This window comes from Carassius auratus, chromosome 16 (assembly GCF_003368295.1).
Source record: "Carassius auratus strain Wakin chromosome 16, ASM336829v1, whole genome shotgun sequence".
Lineage (NCBI taxonomy): Eukaryota > Metazoa > Chordata > Actinopteri > Cypriniformes > Cyprinidae > Carassius > Carassius auratus.
In genome coordinates, this window is record NC_039258.1 from 2,246,830 (window position 1) to 2,262,255 (window position 15,426).

The 15,426-nt window shown below is 36.9% G+C and overlaps 3 protein-coding genes across 3 annotated transcripts; 2 read left to right on the top strand and 1 right to left on the bottom strand.

Annotated features, from left to right (window-relative positions):
- Nucleotides 1-897: 897 nt before the first annotated feature.
- rbm8a (RNA binding motif protein 8A) lies at nt 898-6,839 on the bottom strand. Its single transcript, XM_026283290.1, has 6 exons — nt 6,687-6,839; nt 6,183-6,242; nt 6,025-6,102; nt 5,765-5,901; nt 1,462-1,598; nt 898-1,305 (listed from the first exon to the last, which is right to left on the bottom strand). The coding sequence occupies exons 1-6, from the start codon at nt 6,751-6,753 to the stop codon at nt 1,260-1,262; spliced, it is 525 nt and encodes a 174-aa protein (XP_026139075.1). The 5' UTR covers nt 6,754-6,839; the 3' UTR covers nt 898-1,259.
- Nucleotides 6,840-7,970: 1,131 nt separating this feature from the next.
- Nucleotides 7,971-8,989, top strand: afp4 (antifreeze protein type IV). The gene is made up of 4 exons (XM_026285119.1): nt 7,971-8,055; nt 8,171-8,240; nt 8,470-8,596; nt 8,689-8,989. The coding sequence occupies exons 2-4, from the start codon at nt 8,195-8,197 to the stop codon at nt 8,906-8,908; spliced, it is 393 nt and encodes a 130-aa protein (XP_026140904.1). The 5' UTR covers nt 7,971-8,055; nt 8,171-8,194; the 3' UTR covers nt 8,909-8,989.
- Nucleotides 8,990-10,682: 1,693 nt separating this feature from the next.
- LOC113115731 (type-4 ice-structuring protein LS-12-like) lies at nt 10,683-11,999 on the top strand. Its single transcript, XM_026283291.1, has 4 exons — nt 10,683-10,790; nt 10,875-10,944; nt 11,185-11,311; nt 11,695-11,999. Exons 1-4 carry the CDS (start codon nt 10,698-10,700, stop codon nt 11,912-11,914), a joined length of 510 nt encoding a protein of 169 aa, XP_026139076.1. The 5' UTR covers nt 10,683-10,697; the 3' UTR covers nt 11,915-11,999.
- The last annotated feature ends 3,427 nt before the right edge of the window (nt 12,000-15,426 follow it).

The window sequence follows — 15,426 nt, forward strand, 5'->3', positions numbered from 1 at the left end:
CTGGCCGTTTGGGCCAATCAGAGAGAGAGTTGAGTTTGACAGGCACATGTGTGAGCCAATGGCGGTAGGAGTTTCCTTTTAAGCTCCGCCTGCGGGACAGAGAAAGGCTCATGTGAAGAGCAAGTGGGAGCTCAGTATTCCACGCTGGTTGGTTAACCGCATTGTACACGATGGGCATCGGTTCGAGTAACCTATGAAAAAAAATTTCCTTGAGTGACAAAGCCTAAGGAACAATTTTATTTAAGGGGGACCGTCTTAGTCATTTTACAAATTGCTGATGCTGGAAAAACGTCATCAGCATCTTGTCTGGTCAATTCCACCTTCTGTCAGCATGACCTCAGAAGTCATCTTTCCTTTGTGATAAGTTGACGCCTATCATGTCAGTGGAAAACTGGCCTAAAAACATTTCCTAATAGAGATATGACATTCCTATGTGGTGAACATTCCAGATCTGATGTAAAAATAAAAGCAAAGCAGATCAAATATTTGTGTAATTATCAATTCCGCTTAAAAGTTAGCAATTCAATATGCAACTCTCTCAACACAAAGTCATTGTGTGTCCTATTTTTAATTTGAAAATACTGGTAAAAAAGAACAATGTCAGTAAATACAAAACATAAGTTGGATAAAATAACATCTAATTAATAAACTATTTGTGGTCAACATTAGTCAATGGATTAAAATCATTGCAAAAATTTGCACATGACAAGCAGGTTTAAAAAAAAAATCTCAAAAGAAACACATGAATACCACACATATATTTGACTTCTGCATAATGCTATTTTTTATTTATACTATTTTGGTACTGCATTCATTTAGGTAAACTTGTAAATTCTTGGTAAAACTGTAATTGTAAAAAACAATGCACTCAAATGCAAAGCAAGGAAACAACAGATCTCAAACCAAAAGTAATTTATTGGAAATATACAAATCACTACTCATAAGTTAAGCAGTGAATTACATTTTAAAGTCTACTGCCACGTTTTACAAAAAAAAAAATTTTTTTTTAATTAAAACCATGGTGGAAATACAGACAGCTTCAACATATGTATGCTTCAGCAGCCTCTGTCATTCTTTAACAAAAGACCTACAGACAGTTGCAAATAACTAACAATTGAGACAAAAAAACCCCCCCTCAAAAACACTAAAAATCCTCAATTTAAAGAGATGCACGCACACTCCAATCTGACTCGTAACTATCTCGAAAAACAATGCCACCCTGACTGGGAAACAGAGACTGGAGTCAAAAACTTGGAAAATCAACGTCGCCTCCTGTCAGGGCTCCTGCTGCGTCTTCTTCCACCCCTAGAGAAAAGCACAGCGGTCCATTAGTCACGTTGTATTATGGCCTGCATCATTAACAAATTCAATAGGAGACAAATATCCACTACAAATTAAGTTTGTGTGAGCGAGTGAAACGAGTATATAAATGCAGTTTAACAGGGTCAGAAATGGACTCACCTCCTCTTGCTCTTAGGGGGTCCTCTTACAAAGCACCAGTCAACGCTGATTGGTTGCCCCATAAGGTCCTGGCCATTCAGCCCTTCCATTGCTGCCTGGGCTTCTTTGTAGGTCTCATACTCCACCAGTGCATAGCCCTATGAAAAACAAGTCTCATTATTTGCCAAGATAATGTTTCCAACAACACAACGCCCACAAAAGAGATGTTTTTCCATTGGGTTTCCTGGTTCTAGAACGGTCTGTCTTTCACTTTTTTGTCTTAAAAACAGGAAAAACTAAACATTTTATGTATTAACATGTGTCAGCTTCTCTTGAGAAAACAAAACTGCTAGCAAAAGCACGGTCTAATTTGATGATTTACCAAAGTGGGTTTCTCAATGGCAGACAGTGATATATAAAAAACAATTTGACGACAGAAAATTGATGTTTTCAAAAACAAGATCTGAGTGTTCAAATTCAAACTCACATGATCAAAAACAGCTAGAAAGAGCACAACTGAATGGACGAGGAAACCGGGGTTGAGTTTTCTTAGTTGAACTATTTTTAACATAACACTCCATATTTGATACATTGACCCAAGAACATCATCTGACATGTGCATATAATAAAATATCAAACTAAATTAGCTTTCTATCCCTCCCGACTGTTCAAGTTTTCTCAAAGTGCTTAAATAAGTCAAAATATTAAAGATGCACAACCCTAGTCAAATGCAAAGCTCCTACAACCATACCTTAACTATACCTCATTTCTCATACCATCATAAACATTGTCTTACAGACAAACATTCTCTTGAGAATGTGTTCCGTTTAAAACACTGCCATCTGGTGGACAAGGTCTAGCACATTCAGGTGCATCTATGTTGTATCAGATGTATATTTTGGTGTATATCTTTTTGTAGAAAAATCCCGGAAGCGAGTTAGCATTTTAGGACTTCCGGTTCCATCGTCCCAGAGTCAATGAGTTTTTTTTTAAATGGGATTTTGGTTAAATACCTAAATTTAAGTCCGTAGTTCACACAGACTCTATATGCTTTCACGTTTTATTCTATGACACAATATACACCAGTTACAACCCACTTATGATTCTTTTAAACTGTTAAGGCCTGGTTCACACGGGACGATTTAAAAATTGTCGGCCGATTTTCCAAACCTGAGAGACCCCACACACGGCGATAAAAAATCACGGGTCTATAGTTTTGGTCGTTCAGTGTGTGGTGTGTAGCCACACGGCAATATCAACACATCACACACGAACCGATTTGACTCCCGAGCATTCCCAGGTCAGACGGGAAATCTCGCGAAATCCCTCGAGATCAAACGTGACTTCAGAGTAAACAATCATGGCGGACAAAGAAGATGCAGTGGCCATAGTTTGTGCTTTGTTTTTAATGGGGAAAAAAACATAAGAAAAACAAGAAAAGGCGATGGTCAAAGAGGTGGAGACGACGCGAGCATGGACTATACTTGCTATATCATAATATTGAGATAAGTTGTTGTTTTATCTCATAGAAATGTTGTTACGTACTACACAGATTAAGAACCGTTGAAATAAACGTTCATATATTCGTTTCCATGTACTCTGGTGGACTGCAGTTGTGGATGTAATTATGCCCATTGACTTTATTTGTATTTGTTATATTATATACGCCGGCTGTTTTGATTTTGTTTGTCCTCGGGGGACACCACACACGAGAAGAAATCGGGCCAAATAAATCCAACATGTTGGATATCCCCGATTTGAGATCGGAGCGGTCCCGACATTCTTCCGAGCAGAGGAGAGCAGTCTTAACACACCCCACACGGCAGGAATATTTGATCAGATTATTTTACGATAATCGGAGCATCCTAAGATTGTCGGAAGGGGTGAATCGGGGCTAAAATCGGCCTAATTATCCTGCCGTGTGAAGCAGCCTTAAGTTTCTTAAAGATGGTTACTAACAAGTTGTTAGATGGGAGTACAGGCACTGTCGAAAACAGAACATCACGCCAAACAATTTATCAATTTATAGTATTTTCCAGTCGTGGTACAAGTCACTGTGAACGTGAAACTTTAAGGACGCATATTGCTTAAAGCCACGTTAAATGTAAATGTTTACGGTCATATTAAGCTATTAGAAAGCAGGAGGATTGTCTAGAAGCAAGGATAAAATAACATTGTGTGCCCTCCCTAACACAGCTGAAAAGTTTAATCTTACCATATCCAAAAACTCTCTCACTGTGCATTTATTTAATAGATTAAATGCACTAGAATTTTATTGAATAGTATGTGGAGATACATTTTTCATTAAAATATTCATGTTAATCAAGGACTTTTTGAATGAATTTAAGTGTAAAGAAATACATGCTTTCATATGTCCTTTAGTTAGGATTAATTTATTCACTATACTATTTATTAATGTACCATTTCAGTTTGGCTCTAGTTTTGGATTTTTTTCCAGTTTATATGAAAAGGTTCATGTAGTGTCGATTAAAATTAATATACAGAGTAAATCCTTTTCACTGAACATGTTAAAATAAGTTTGAAAAGGTTGTGTGAAGCTTTTAAGTTCTGGCACTTTTATTTAGGCTTCAAAACTTGTTGTATTATTTTATGAAGATCATCTTGATGGACAAAACGTGCAAGCTTCATGAACTATGGGTCAACACAGAGCTTATTTTTTTCGATAATCAAAAAGCCTACAGAAAAATCCTATAGGCTTTTTGTCATGCTAACAGCCGATCCGCCTACAAAGTGGTCATAGTTCCCCACTCTATTCGGAGAAAGATTAGCAAGCCTTTCAAAGCCAATACATAAAGAAGGGGGAAAAACATTCTTGAGCCAATACAACCATGACAACTTTGAACCCTCTATTGGAGAAACCGCCATCTCTCCAACTCTTAAAGCGCCTCCTGCTGGCAGAAAATGTATTTGCATATATCAGAATATACGGGGGCGGGGGAGTGCCACAACAAATAGTTTAAGGCTGTGGGAAACACTGTGTGTGCATATGTGTGTGTGATATATATATATATATATATATATATATATATTTATATGATGATTCAATAATGAAAGTTGGTTGCATAGCTTCTGAATTGCTCTGTGTTGTAAATACTGCTCCTTCTGAAAGCATGTGAAATTGCCACATTACGTCAATCGAGTGTTTGAAATAAATCCTTCTGTGAGATATGAGTTCTTAAAATGATACACGTAACATTTCATTGTATTCTAAGCGGAGACAAAGGCATTGCATTATTAAGAAAATTATAAGAAGAAAAGATTGTCGTAGTCGTGAGATTGCTAGTCAGGTTGAATTAATGAGAGCAGTTCAATCTTCGGTTTATTCAGCTGCAGTGATGGAAATTTCATCATAGACAGTAAAAGAAATGGACACAGCGACCCCACTGGATTCAACGGAGAAAAATGAAGTCAATTAGAAGCAAGCACTTCCCGGGGGTCGGGCGTACTGCGCAGACTCAAACTGAGCTTGATGACGTAAATGTCACGTGAGCAACCTGTACGTCTTCTAATCGCTGTGCCAAGAGAAATCCGGATCACCCACCGAATCTTGCAGAGAAGGAGAGCGTGATCAGGAGCACATTTTGGTAAGTATTCCGATTAATTATCTCCCTTGACTTCATGCCTCCACGTCCCCCCGACAGCCTCATAGACAGTAAAAGATTGCCTGCGAGCTTCTCCTACTGTCCATGGTTATGACGCAATCATTAGCCTATTTTTTTACAAAAACTGCTTCTACGGGAACATAACGTAAGATACAAGGTAATGGAGCTTTTATACATTTTCGTGTTTCTTTAGAAATAATTTAATGGACAAATGGAGTCTTTAAACGCTTCAGATGTAAAGTTACTCGCAGTCAAAGTGACGGCAAAATGAATGGGAGTCAATGGAATGCTAACAGCAGTTGGGGGTCCGCTAGCAAATGGCGGCACCCAGGGGTGCTTCAAAAAATATGAAACCCTGCCCCCCTGCATTTCATGGGTTTCTTCTGCAAGGCATATTTGGAGCTTCTGCCTGAGAGCGCCCTCTGGCCTCCAGATGGAGACTTACTACTGATCACAGAACCGTGCTTCACCGAAAGATATTTATTTTGCCTCATTGCGAGTGAGATATAATATCGAGATTTATCGCCCAGTCCTAGATGAAAGGTTTTGTTCCACTTCATATGTTGACTACTGTATTTTTGTTGTCATCTACAGACAAGTGGTTCGTCAAAAAAAAAAAAAAAAACAATTATGCAAACTTACAACAAAATTTTCTTTTACAGACATTTCACAGACCAAGAGGGGAAAAACTGTCAACCAACCTTAAGGTAACCGGTTCTTCTGTCCAAATTTAAATGCACGTTTTTAATCTCTCCGTATTCTGCAAACTTGTCATGGACATCCTCTTCGGTCGCCTCTTCATGCACACCAGTCACAAACAGAATCCATCCTTCCACAGCTGTAATGAAAACAAAAATGTAAAAAAAAAAAAAAAAAAATTCACTGCCACTTCTATCATAAGATCACAGAGGTCAGGTGAAAGAATGCAGATGCTATATGTAGTTCTGTGGGTTACACATACATCTCTGAGGCCCAGGCTCATCTCCATCCTGTTCTACTGTGTCATAGTCCTCTCTGACTCTAGATCTCGCTCCCTCCTCTGTCAAATAAAGAAGCAAACCACATTAGCACATGCTTTATTAGGACGACAAAGAAAAGATGGGAGAAGAGGTGACTTACCTGATCCAAACCCGCGACCCTTCCTCTTCTTGGCTTTCTCTTTTAACTTGTGAATGCTATCTGTAAAGTCAACAAAAGAAAATAATCACTCTTACGAAGCATTCGAAGGTAACGTTACTGAATGAACGTTTTTATAGACAACTTTATCAGAACATAAAAAATAAACTCCTTAATAATGAAGCACTAAACACGAATGCAATGAGCCTGTGTGCTTAACGATTACAAAATATTTATTTGTTTAATTATTTTTGGCCATGACAAACATGGAAAAAAGAAACACGTGTTAAAGCTAAAACCAAAGCACGGCAACAAAAGAAAGCATAAACACAACCGCGCGCAATTCATTTGAATTAGCTAACTATTAGCAGGCGCGCTAATCGGACTAGGCCCGTCGGACATAAACACGAGGATTTCATACATTCAACGCTAATAAACAGGTGAATTCTGGCTATGTGAAATAAATAAACTGTCTGTGCAACGTTTGAATACAAATAGCTACTGTACCATCACCATCCTCGTCCATAGGAAAGTCTTCACCTCCCGCTTCATGAAGATCCAGTACATCCGCCATGACTCCTGATTGTGAGTGAGCGTCTCGTGGCTGCGAGCATGCGCACAGAACACTCAATGCGGCGCTGCCATAGGGCGCTGCGTACTTTTCGAGTTGTGTGCGTCACATGCTGTTCGAGTACTGCGCCATCTGCTGTTGTGGAGGAGATTGTATCAACTGAATCGACTACACAACCCAATTTCTAAACAAGGAAAAATAGGACAGACTAAATATATCTTAAACAAGGCCTAAAACGATCTGAGTATAACGTGTTTGTTTCTAACGTTGTACTCAATGGAGTCAAATGGAGACAAGATAAGCAGGGATACGTGACTGTAGATATTCTCCCCACTCCACAGTCTTAGATAAACCCAATCAGTTTCTGATAGAATAACAGCTGAGCTGGACAGTGTGGATGTGTAAGTCAAAGCATATGAACTGATGTCTCATAACTGTTAGTCATTACTTTTTTCATTCAAAGTTGACTTAGCCTACTATGTCAATATGGCAGTTTTTTTTTACACATATTATAAATATGTGAAAAATATATTTGGAAAATATTTAGTTTTTATTATGTTAATTTTTTTCTCACTATTGTACTCTTAGATGTATGTAGGTGTGCATGTATGTTTTTAATTGAATGTTTTATGTATCTAACCAAATTTATTTAGTGCATCAAATTTATTTATTTGCCATAATTTTATCTTTATCACTTTTTTCTCACTAACTTCACTGACTTTACCACAGGCCCTCTGCACTCTCTGACCTCTGATCTATTACCCTAACCCAGACCCCAGTTTGAAAACCAATTATGTCTATTTAATTTATGAAATTACATCATAGATTTATTAAGGATTACTAGGATTGAGGTTCCAAGGACTTTTAAAAGGTAAGAACATCTAGTAAAATAAATAAAGAACTATTTACTTAGCTAAGACTTGCTGAGACGGTTAGTTAGGTTATATAAGTCAGACATAACCTAGATTCACCTTCCAGTGTGTTCTAGAGACAAAGATATTGAAATCTGCTTCATTAATGAATTTTAATATTAAATATTTAATATTCCACCAATATATCCTCACATAAAAGTAATCTCATGAGGTGATTTGAAACATCACAAAATGCATCATTAGAGCAGAAAGAGTAAAAGAGATTACTGCTGAACTTTGTTTCGATCACTTCAGTGTCAGGTAGAGCCTAAAGGTTCGTTGTGGGTGGATGATTTCATCAGCACAGGTCACCCTTTGAACTTGTCCCAGGACTATATAAACCCATGGCTCTTTGGAGAACACACCATCGGCTTTAAGAACCCCTGGAAGCAAGGTAAGATTTCTGCTATTATATGCATACTCATGTCTAACTTGAATTGTAGATTCTTAATGTACAATTATAATGATATGTCCAGAATCAAAATTAATTATTGTCTCTTTCTGTTCAGGAAAATCTCGCTCAACCTGCAACCATGAAATTCTCCCTCATCGCCGTTCTTGTTGTTGCTCTGGCCATCGGTGAGACTTTACACCATGTTAACTTGTGATGCTCTCAAGATATTTTGTTTTGTAATATGGTAACGGAGTTAGTTTGGGGGTTAAATTACATAAACTATAACAATGTGTGTGGTGGGTATTTTATTGGTTCTTAACATAACAGAGTCTTTCACCTGATTTACCTGATTTTGAGTGGCTGAGAGTAAAGATGCAAGACTGCATTGATCAAACATCTCTGTTCGTGTTCCAGGCTCTGAGTCAGCTTCTCTGGTCAAGAGAGAGGCTCCTGCTGAGCTGGATAAGATCGCCAAGTACTTCCAGGATCTTGTGGACAACCTGAAGAATGTAGAGGGTCCTGAGCTGGCCAACAAGGCCAGGTAAGTCTGTTATCGTCATCCATTTTGGGTGGAAACTTCTTCTCAACTGTGAACTTAAATGATTAATGAATTCTCTTTGGTTTGTGTTACAGTGCTTACTTTGAGGAGAGCAGAGCCCAGCTCCAGCCCATGGTTGAGAAGCTCCAGGAGCAGCTGAAGCCCCTCTCCAGCAACATTGAAGACCACCTCAAGCCTCTGGCCGCCTCCGTCCAGGCTCAGGTCGCCCCCCTGGCCGGCATGGTCCAGTCCCAGGTTGAAGATGTCCTCAAGTTTGTGGCTGACCAGACCAAAGCCATGCTGCCTCCCCAGTAAAACCATTCCTTAGTTCTTATCCCAATATGACACAGTCTCTTTGTATGTATGCTGGTATGTTAGAAATAATAAAAAGTATGATAAAAAAAAAACTGACCACTTTGTACTCACTGGTTATTTATGAAATTGAACAATATGATTATATATATACATATATATATATATATATATATATATATATATATATATATATATATATATATATATAGAGAGAGAGAGAGAGAGAGAGAGAGAGAGAGAGAGAGAGAGATAGAGAAAGAAAGAGAGAGAGAGAAACTATTCCCAACACTTATTGTGAGAAATAGTGTAAAACAAAATAGGGATTTTCAGTATGGCTGTAATTTTTAATACTATGTTAAGTTTTATTCTTATGTTAACAAATAAGATAACTCAGGGACCGGTTGCATAAACTGTTTAAACTCATTTCTTCAAGACTGGTCCTAACTTTCTGGTAATCAATATAATTATAATAAACAACAACAACAAAAACTTACACACACAGTTACTACACCTTTAGAAAAACCATGGTTAATTTTCATAAGGGACAAAATTGGTCTAATCTGAATCTGAAAGGTGTCAAATATATACTTGCTATTTTTATGCAATTAGTCCCAGGTTATTTATAAGTAGCTGTGGTAAGAGATAAGATCATTTACTTCTCGGCTGATATTTTTCCATTACATATGATTTAGTATTGATCATAATTATCGCCTGCCCTTTTGAGGTGTTGACACGAGCGAGCAGACAACAATAAATCACAAGTGTTCACCCACAAATTTAGAAGAACACTTGTTACATCGAACACATTCACTAATTAAAAAGTTTGACTTGTGTAAAGGGCTATTTTAGCACAGGCACCATCTGTGCTACAGACATAGATGATAGGCTACCTCAAATCATATGATCATATGACAATTAGCCTAAACAACCATCCAGAACACTATAGCAATCGCATCGCATCACCTGGGTGTTCCAGCTGATTCGAAATTGAGAACAGGCTTTTACAGTTCACATTTTAGAGCATTGTTAAACTATTTAGTAAAAACTTTAGTAAAAAACGTATTAAAATGCATTTAGCTATACTTACAATATAAAACAGGGAAAATGTTCTATTTATTATAGGCTATACAGTTAGACTAAATGCAACTAATTTAATAGAAAACAAATGTAATTAGGATTTTATTGGTCATTTTACATTACCTTCTCTAATCTTACTTTCATGTATTCGAATCCCAAATGACAAAGAATAAAAGCAATTACACAATTAAAACAAAACAGAATTTCATAGACCATGCTACCAGCGTCACACAGTCTGTTTTCATTTTAACTTTACTGCATTAAAATATTTTATGCATCCAAAATCAGACTCAAAGACAGTTATGTGACAGTTTAATACAATAAAAGAAAGAAAAAGAAAAGAAAAAAAAACCCAGAGGTATAAGGACGTTTAGGTAAAGTCTGTAATGAATAAAACAAAATATCAACACATTCACATCATTTCACTCTCACTAAAATCACAAGCAGTTTTGTGCATTATATTATTCATATCAGATTTCTAAACAGTATTTTCAGTTCTTAAACAGAAAAATAATAATTATCATTTCTGTGTACAAAAATAAACTATAGACAGTCTTCTGCAGCGTCGTCTTTAAAACTGCTGAAGTCATCAGGTGACACAGAAATGCACAAACACAGATTACTATTGAACTTTGATCCAATCACATAGTGTAAAGCCTAAAGGTTTAGTGTATATGGATGATTTCATCAGCACAGTGTGGGTGACCTGTGAATGGGTGCAATCCCATCCTGGGACTATAAAAACCCATGGATTCTTAGAGAACTCACCATCACAACATCAGACATAAGAAACCCTGGATATAAAGTAAGATTACAGCTACATTATAGCAATGGTCATGTCAAACTGTTGATTCTTAATATACATTAATTATGGTCTCTTTCTTTTCAGGCAAATCTCACTCAACCTGCAGTCATGAAATTCTCCCTCCTCGCCATTGTTCTTGTTGCTCTGGCCATTGGTGAGACTTTAAACCATGTTAACTTGTGATGTGCTCAAGATATTTGGTATTTTGTGTATGTAATATAGTAACACGAACAGAAACTAGAACAATGTGTGTTGTGGCTGTTTTATCTTCACTCTGTTAAGTACTTAACATAACAATGTGCCCTGTAGAAGCAGTCTTTCACCTCACTTAGCTTGAGTAATGCCATTTAAGATGTAAGACTGCATTGATCAAACATCTCTGTTCGTGTTCCAGGCTCTGAGTCAGCTTCTCTGGTCAAGAGAGAGGCTCCTGCTGAGCTGGAGAAGATCGCCAAGTACTTCCAGGATCTTGTGGACAAGCTGAAGAACGTCGAGGGCCCTGAGCTGGCCAACAAAGCCAGGTAAGTCCATGAGCTTTATCATCTTTGTGCAATGAATCTGCAACTTAAACAATGTTAGTGAAGATCACAATTGGTACTCAGCTGGTCTTTATTGATCATTACACTCTTTAAAAAAAAGAAGTTCTTTATTGACATCAATGTGTCCCATGAAGGGACTTTAAAATCCATGTGACCTTTCCATGCACAAAGTGGAAAAAGGATCTTCAGATTAGGAAAGGGTTCTTTTAGGAACTGTTCAGTGAAAGGTTCTTTAGACATTTTTACTTTACTGTCTCTGATTCATATAACAAATTATGATCTACAATAAGAAATGATTAGTATGTCCTTCATATATTTGTGTTTAGGCAGAAGAGCAGTACTTATTGTCTTGGTTTGTGTTACAGTGCTTACTTTGAGGAGAGCAGATCCCAGCTCCAGCCCATGGTTGAGAAGCTCCAGGAGCAGCTGAAGCCCCTCTCCAGCAACATTGAAGACCACCTCAAGCCTCTGGCCGCCTCCGTCCGGGCACAGGTCGCCCCCCTGGCCGGCATGGTCCAGTCCCAGGTTGAAGATGTCCTCAAGTTTGTGGCTGACCAGACCAAAGCCATGCTGCCTCCCCAGTAAAACCACTGGAATCCTTCTTATTTCACTTAAGTTTTGTTGTCTTTATGTATATTTAAAATAATAATAAAAGTGATTTAAAGGTCAATGTGAGATCTCCATATTTTTTTTCTCACAAACTGTACTTTTTCCTTGCACATCTCACATGTATTAAATGCAGTATCCATTAAAAAAAGAAAAAAAATATATATATTTGTCAACATTTTTCAGTCGACAAATCTAAAATTATTTAAATCAAACCCTCAGAAGGAACATTGTCTTTAATTTTCCTGATACTTTAAATGTATTCGAAAGTGAAACAGTGGAGAAACCTTATAAAAATTCCTATAAAAAATATTATATTAGTAAAGTTCCTTTTAAAAATATTATTATAATTTTTATGTTTTTGAATCCATATTTAATATATATGCTCTGAGGAAAGATGGTTTGGCGATGGGAGGACAACCAATGTCATACATTTTTTTTCAAATAAAGAAATAAAATGAAATTAAATACGTATTTGGAACTTTCTAGTCATTATCTCTAATTGAATTAAAAGTAGAAATGTTGCTATTTAAAAAAAAAGTGGGACATTTCAATTTCAGTGCCATATCTCAAGGACCAGTGATACATTAATATGACCAAGTTTGTTTTTAATTAAACAATTAAGATTGAATGATTTAAAGGCAATTTCACAAATATATTTTATACAACTTCTAAATTATTTATTTAATTTGTGTAGCAGAAATAACCTAAATTGGCCATATTGTGTCTGAAATGTTAAATGTTCACTTTTTATTATTATTATTATTATTATTATTATTATTACTATTATTGCAGAAATTGTGAAAAAATATCACCATCACTTTGTCATTTGAATTGATTTGGTTGAATCTCAATTTCACGTCCAATGCAAAAAAATGACAAAAAGATTTCGGAGGAGCCCAGGTCTGCCATTTTCTCTAACCAGCTCTCTTCTTAAATCAGAATAATATTTTGTGCCAAGAAACCGAGACAGCTGCATCACAAAAAAAATTCAAGAAACACTTACAGGTGTCAGTTAAACTATCCTAAATAAAACACCCATTCATAATAAAACTCACATGCATCTGAATAATCACACAAGCAAATTTAGGTCCATTTATTTCAGTTCATGTCAATCATTTCATTTGGCAGCAGAGGGCAGTGTAAATAAATAAACTCTGCTTATTTTCTCTCTGCATTGAAGGCATTCATCTCAGCGCTGTGAGGTAGACTATGATTTGTTGTCTTCTAAGATAATAAAAACAACAAAATCACTAGTCTTCCACACGGCAATGGACTTCTCTGACTAATCACAGAAAAAGCTGGTTTGATTTATTTATTTATTTTTAATAAAAAGTCAAAAATTTAAAATCTAATATTAATCAGCTAAAAGAGGCATGCATTACCACTGGAGACATCTGAGCTTAAGAGAAATTCACAAACAGACTCTCCAGTCATGATATTATTCCTCACTTCTTTCTGTCAATGCAACACCTGGCCTGCAGACTGCAGTCACTGTCCCATTTGAGCACGAATCAATGATTTATATACATCTGTCAGAGTTTTAACTCGTTATGAAGCAATAATTTGATCGTTTCTCAGCTCACATCCCCAGTACATGTAATAGCGGGTGTGAAGGTCACACAGGCGTGAGGGACACACTGTGAGTCCGCATGACCTTCTCCTTGTACAGCCAGCTTTTCATGCACGTCAGCCTTCATAAAGCACATTTTTGTATCTCTCTTTGAAATTCAATGCCATGTGTTAAGCATTTTGGGGCTGCATATCTGCAAAATGTTGTTTATTCCAAAGCAAAATTGCATCATAAAACAGTGTCGAATGTCTAAAAATATATACATATGTTGAATTTTCCTTCTTCCAAATTTATAAAAACTTACCAGAATCACAAAAAAGTCAAAAGTTGTCCTTTCTCTGTCTCATTAATCTACATTTTCTTGGTCCATATGTTCTGAAATATGCATTCAAAGTCCTTAATAGCTGGTGACCTATAAAGATGGATCAAAAAAATGGATAAATGACAATAAAGCTTATGATTCAAGGCAGCAGAATTAAAGTCAAATAAAGCATACATGAAGGTATCTCCTTCCCGACACAATAACTTCAAAATAAAATGAAACACTTGGTACTCACCACGAACAGCCATCGTGCGTCTCTCAAAGGGATCAGTTTATAGTCGAAAGGGCTTGCCTTTGACGAAAAAGAAAGAAAAATAGGCAAAGAAAAAGAGTAAAATAAGGCTCCCGCTGATAATTGGAGTCTCTGCAGCACTTGAAAATAAAACAGAGGCCAGATGAATGGAGTACTGATACAAACTCCAAGGTGCTTTAGCTGAAAATTGGGAACAAAACTACAGGTTCGCTCAAGAAAGAATGCAGGACCAATGCTTCCCGAGGAGTCTGCTCTCTTAAAAAACAGCCGGTCCTGAAGGGCCCCGGGTACGAGGAAAGCTCTGCGTCTCTGGTCAGTGGTGGAGACTAATGGGTAGGTTTTGCAGACATGGGTTATGTTTTTTACTCAAAGCTGACAGACAGACAACCCCCACTGCACACAGGTGCTATTCAAGGATATTGTGTAAAAATGACGTCAAGCAAATTTTACTTGTGTAAAAGTCCCGCCCTCTCTTTCCACTGTATATAAGTTCATCTGTTCTATAGACTGGCGTCTTCTTTAAAGCATCTTCTTTCACACCTATGCATTTGATCATTCATATGGCAAACTGTTTTTAATCATTATTATGCCATTTAGTGCATGTGTATGTTTCTAACATACCTGAATATCAGATGCATTTAATCTATAGAGTAATGCAAAGCATGCAGATGAATCTGAAGACGGACAGAGCAGCACGCAGAGCTTTGCCTCAGCAACAATGAAGCGCTGGCCTTGGTGATAGTTGCTAGGCGATGGAAGAAATACAATGGCCTCCTTAGAAAGCAAAGGCCGTTTTTGGGCTAAAAGGAGCAGTGCAAAGCAAATTAAACTTGATGTACAGAACTAAACACTGATGGAGATCATCGGACAGACAGATGATAGATAGATAGATAGATAGATAGATAGATAGATAGATAGATAGATAGATAGATAGATAGATAGATAGATAGATAGATAGATAGATAGATAGAACTTTTACTCATAATTATAAAGTAATTAATTCATTTTACATTGAAAAATAATAATATGGTAGTGCAATTTGCAATCTATTATTTTTTATGTATATTAAATCTCTATCTCTCTTTCTGTACAAACACACACACAGTGCTTTTTCAGAAACAGGTTCAAATTATATCTCCAAGCCCATTTCCTCTTCTTTTTTTCTCTCTTTTTTTTTTTTAGCCAAAGTTATTCAACTTAACTTATGCGGTAAAGACATGCAATTTTCTAAGGCAAACGTGTTGCAATTAGAAGACCATTCTTTCATTAAGTTGAGGTCAGCCCATTAACGGCGGGGAAAAAAGAAACGCATAAGGCAAGTTTGACGCACCCCAGTGAGTTTT